We start from the raw sequence: 4,222 nt of genomic DNA on the forward strand, positions 1-4,222 counted from the left end.
ACTCCCCCCCAGCTCGCGGCAGCGGCAGCTGAGCCGGGGTGGGGACGACCCAGCCCCGTGCTTGCAAAACCCCTCTTGCAGCCCGCGCCAGGGCATGGAGCCCCGGTGCCCGCGGCAGCCCGGCTGGTGCCGCCGGCACGGGCGGAGGTGAAGGCAGGACATGGTGCAACCTCCCCACAGCTCCTCTTCCCAGACCCCGAGGCTTTTTTTTCCCCCAGAGCCGACAGGATCCTCCAGCCAACAACTGTGCATGGCTCAAGGCTGCGTATGGGCTGGACCGTACCCACAGCGTGCTCTGGACGCAGCCACCCTGTCGGGAGGGTCAGTCAGGATGGATGCAAGGCCAGAAAGGGGCTCCCCCACTTCATTTACTGCCTCAATGCTCAGCCCTGCGCAGGATCAGACCAGGAGATGGCGGATGGGCTAATAAAGTACCCGGTGCTCACCATGCACCTGGGACCATGGCGGCCCCGGACCCCTCACCGAGCTGCCCTGGGCTCCCCGCGCCAGGTGCTACCCAAAAACGCCCCGCTGGGTCCCTTGAGCCATCCCGGAGCAGGCAGGTCCCTGGTGCCCCACAGGCATCGTAAGCACCCCGCGCCGGGCCGGTGCCCGCCTGCCTGCACCTACGTGCCGGGGCGGGAGGCGATGCCGGTGCTCGCCCTCGCAGGTGGTGCGGCTGCAAGTGGGGGTGTGGGGAGCGCACCGAGGCCGCTGCTGCAGGTCACGGGAGGCCGCGGCAGGCAGCAAACCTGCCAGTTGCTTTGGAAAACAGCAGGAAGAAAAGCAGCTCTCTTTGCAGCCCCGGGCTCAGGTGCCAGCGCCGCCTGGGCCTGCGCCAGCCGGCACAGCCCTCCCCAGGGAGGCAGCACCGCTGGCAGACGGCAGCTGGGGGATGGCCCAGGTGGGCTGAAGCCCGGGGGGGGCTTCTCTGGCGGCACAGTACGTGCCCCAACCCTGTGCCCATCACCCCGCCTCTGGTCTGCCCGCATGCACCCTCACCTCCAGCAACAAGTGGCGTTGCTGGTCCCCGGCTTTGCTAAATACACCCCAAACGGGGCAGCGGCATGCCCAGAGCGCGGGGAAAGGGAAAGGATGCCCCGGGGATGGCACCCAGCAGCGGCACAGCCAGCACCAGTGGGTGGAGGAGCCGGGAGGGTGCTGGGGAGGGAGACCTGGTGGTGGGAGCGCCCGGGGCCGCTCGCTGCCTTCCTGCAGACTCACTCTGATTCCCCAGGTGCCTCAGTTCCCCCAGGTGCCGTCTCTGCCCGTCCCTCTCGGGGTGCAGGAGCCGACGGCTCAGCCGCTTCCCTGGGGTGACCCCACCTGCCCCCAGGGTGCGGCGCTGCCTTTCCAAAGATGGGGAAACTGAAGCACGGCACCCGCCAGGCCAGCCTGCAGCAGAGGCAGGATGCGACGGCGGCTGCTGGGGTCCGGGATGAGCCCTGCAAGCAGCACAGGGGGAGCGCGGAGGGGACCCGGCCCATGGCCAAGGAGATGTCCCCCCGCAGCGGGAAGCACCCCGTGGCCGGCAGCGCTGGGGCCACGTGGCTTCCCAGCCGAAACCCCCCTGGGGCTCCAAGGAAGGGAAATGTTTTATGGAACTGGAAAAAAAAAAAGCTTTGCCAACAGGCCCCAGCGCTGCCAGCTCCTCCGCCCGGCCCTGCGTCAGCGCGAGGCCCTGGGGGTGGCCTGCTCCCCCCAGCCCCGCTCCCGGCACACGGCGGGGACTGCAGCTATGGGGGTGACAGGGCTGGAGCTGTGCCCAAGACCCAGCGCTTTGCCCACCCCGGACGCCGGGGGTCCCAGCCTGGGAGCGGATGTGATGCAGGACAGTGATAGCTTGCACCCCCAGGAGCGCAGAGGGAAACTGAGGCAGGAGACGCCTTGGGGTTGGCAGCACCGTGTTTGCCCTGGGGAGGGCAGGCAGCAGGCAGCCCAGCTCAGCATCCCCTCCCAGCACCGAGGAAGCCGGGACCAGGCAGGGCCGCCCCAGCCCCCCCGGGCCGAGCCTGGGGCTCTGAGCCCAGCTTTAGCCCCTGACGCAGGAGGTTTTATTTCCCTCCCAACATATTTTTAGCCCTGCCTGCTCCGTCCTGGCCTTTCCGAAGGGGATTAATTCTCCCCCCGAGTCATGCACCATTAAAGGTGTGGGGGTGCAGAGAGGGGTCCCCAACCCCTGCCGTGGAGGGAACGGGATGGCACCAGGGGTGCCTCTGCACCCCGTGATGGGGAGCGCCGTGATGGGCTCGCAGTGCTCACCCTGCTGCAAATCCAATCCCTGGTGGATTGGAGCAAGTCACCGGTTAAAAATAGCCCCGGCCTTTCACCGAGGAGCCAGCGACCTTGCGGGAGGATCAGCCACCTCCGGGGCCCTGGCGGTGAAGAGTTCACGGCCCCCCCGCAGCCCCATCGCCTTTGCCGTGCCACAGACGTGGCAGCGGTTCACCCTCCGCTCCGGCATCTTACAGGCTCCCCTGTGGCTGGGGACACCCTGCCAGGACCCTCCACCTAGGGATGGGGAAACTGAGACACAGGACAGCGTCAGGCTCTCCCGGAGAGCAAAGGGAGACGAGGGCGTCCCCAAAGGGTCAGCACTGCCCCAAGCGTGGCCGGATCCTGCACCCCAAGAGCTGAAGGACGGGACTGCTTTAACAGGGGGCGGGGGGGTTCATCCACTTTCGGCAGCTCAGCAGAGCCTTCCTGGGGAGATTCAAAGGCTGAGCCTGGCCGGGTCCTATTTCGGGAGGGTTTTGGACGCCTCCCAAGCTGCAGGAGCGGGGGCCGGCCCGGACAAAGGGACTCTGTTCAGGACGTTGGGCTCCGGCAGTGCCCGGCGCGGAGGCTGGTGGGCCAGTCCCCTTGTCCCCCACATGACAAGTCAGCGCCCGGGGTTGGGGCAGGGGGCGAGTGCCCCTCTCCTGCGCCAGGTGCTGTTCCCCACCTGGAGGTAAACTGAGGCACAGGGCCTCCCAGGTCCTTGACTCCCGGGCTGCCGCTGTAACCGCTAAGTGACACTGCCATACTGTGGAGACAGCCGTGCCAACCTGCCTCGTGATGTGGAGTCCACCAGCCACCCGCCCTGGGCTACTTGCCCGGGCTGGCCCCGAGCCATCCCCCGGGGGAGTCCAAGGTCCCTGAGTGGGGCCGGGCGCTCTGGGAGCCAATACCCTAGCCACTGGCTCTATGGTGGAGCAGAAAACCCCCCATCAGGCCAGATCCTGCCAGCTCGACGCCACAACGGGGTGCACCAGGGTGCAGTGCTGCCAGCACCGCTGGCCCTGGGACTGGGGGTCCTCCCATGACACCTCAGTCCCCCCTCACTGCCCGCCTCAGGCCCTGGGGGGCTTTGGAAAGCCCCAAGGTTTGGGGGCCGTGGCACTGTTACCAGCCTACACATGCTCGCATGCTGCTTGCCACACGTAGAGCCACAAGCGCCCACATGCGCACCCATGGGTGCCGGGCACAGAAACCCCAGGGATGGGGACCAGCTGCATGGACAGGGTCCTCACCATGGTGATGCTGGGCGAGCTCTGGCCGGCTGGCTCCTGTCCCCATCCCCACCCAGGACACAGCGAGGCCGCGGCTCGGCCCCGGCGCTGCTGCCGACAACTCCCCTCTCCAACCAATTCACCACCACAAGGCGAGGAGACTGGCGAGCGCGTCCCGGTTCCCTCCGGCGGTACCTCAGGATGCGATGCAGTCATCGCTAATGCATCTGGACTCATTTACGGGGATGAGAAAATGTTTCCAGGTTTCCCACAAAGTCCCATTAAGATCCCAGTCCCACTCTATTTTTAGTGCCCTCATCAACAACGCCTTCCCCAGCCACCCCAGCGCTCCAGGGCCCCGCGGGGCTGGCGGGGGCACCCCGGGCACGCGCCTGCCTTTGGGAGGAGCTGAGTTGCACCGGGACCGGGCAGCTGGAGGGGGCGAACCCCAGCCCCGCGTTCCCCGACCCAGCAGCTTTGCACCCATGGGCGGCACCCATGGGCGGTGGGAATGCCCCAGCCCAGCTTTCGCTTGAGAGCAGCTGAGGAAGGAAACCTGGTGGGACAGCGAAAGCCGCCCCCGGCCCGGGGAGCCCCGGGGGGCGGGACCCCACTCACCGCTGAGGATGGAGAGGGGACAGCGGTGCCGGGTGATGCTCAGTAGGGCTGGGCACGCCGGCGGCAGTGCGTCCCTGCAGGTGCAGGGTCACACCCTGCAGCACCAGTTTGTC

The 4,222-nt window shown here is 67.5% G+C and overlaps 1 protein-coding gene across 1 annotated transcript in view; it reads right to left on the reverse strand.

Moving 5' to 3' along the window:
- The window catches only part of NFIC (nuclear factor I C), a 28,721-nt gene extending 26,257 nt beyond the window's left edge, over positions 1-2,464 (reverse strand). Inside the window, 1 exon segment of the mRNA XM_019471474.1 lies at positions 2,351-2,464. Coding sequence (XP_019327019.1) covers positions 2,351-2,464 — 114 coding nt within the window.
- Between the last annotated feature and the right edge of the window lie 1,758 nt (positions 2,465-4,222).

This window comes from Aptenodytes forsteri, unplaced genomic scaffold (genome assembly GCF_000699145.1).
Source record: "Aptenodytes forsteri isolate BGI_AS27 unplaced genomic scaffold, ASM69914v1 Scaffold274, whole genome shotgun sequence".
Lineage (NCBI taxonomy): Eukaryota > Metazoa > Chordata > Aves > Sphenisciformes > Spheniscidae > Aptenodytes > Aptenodytes forsteri.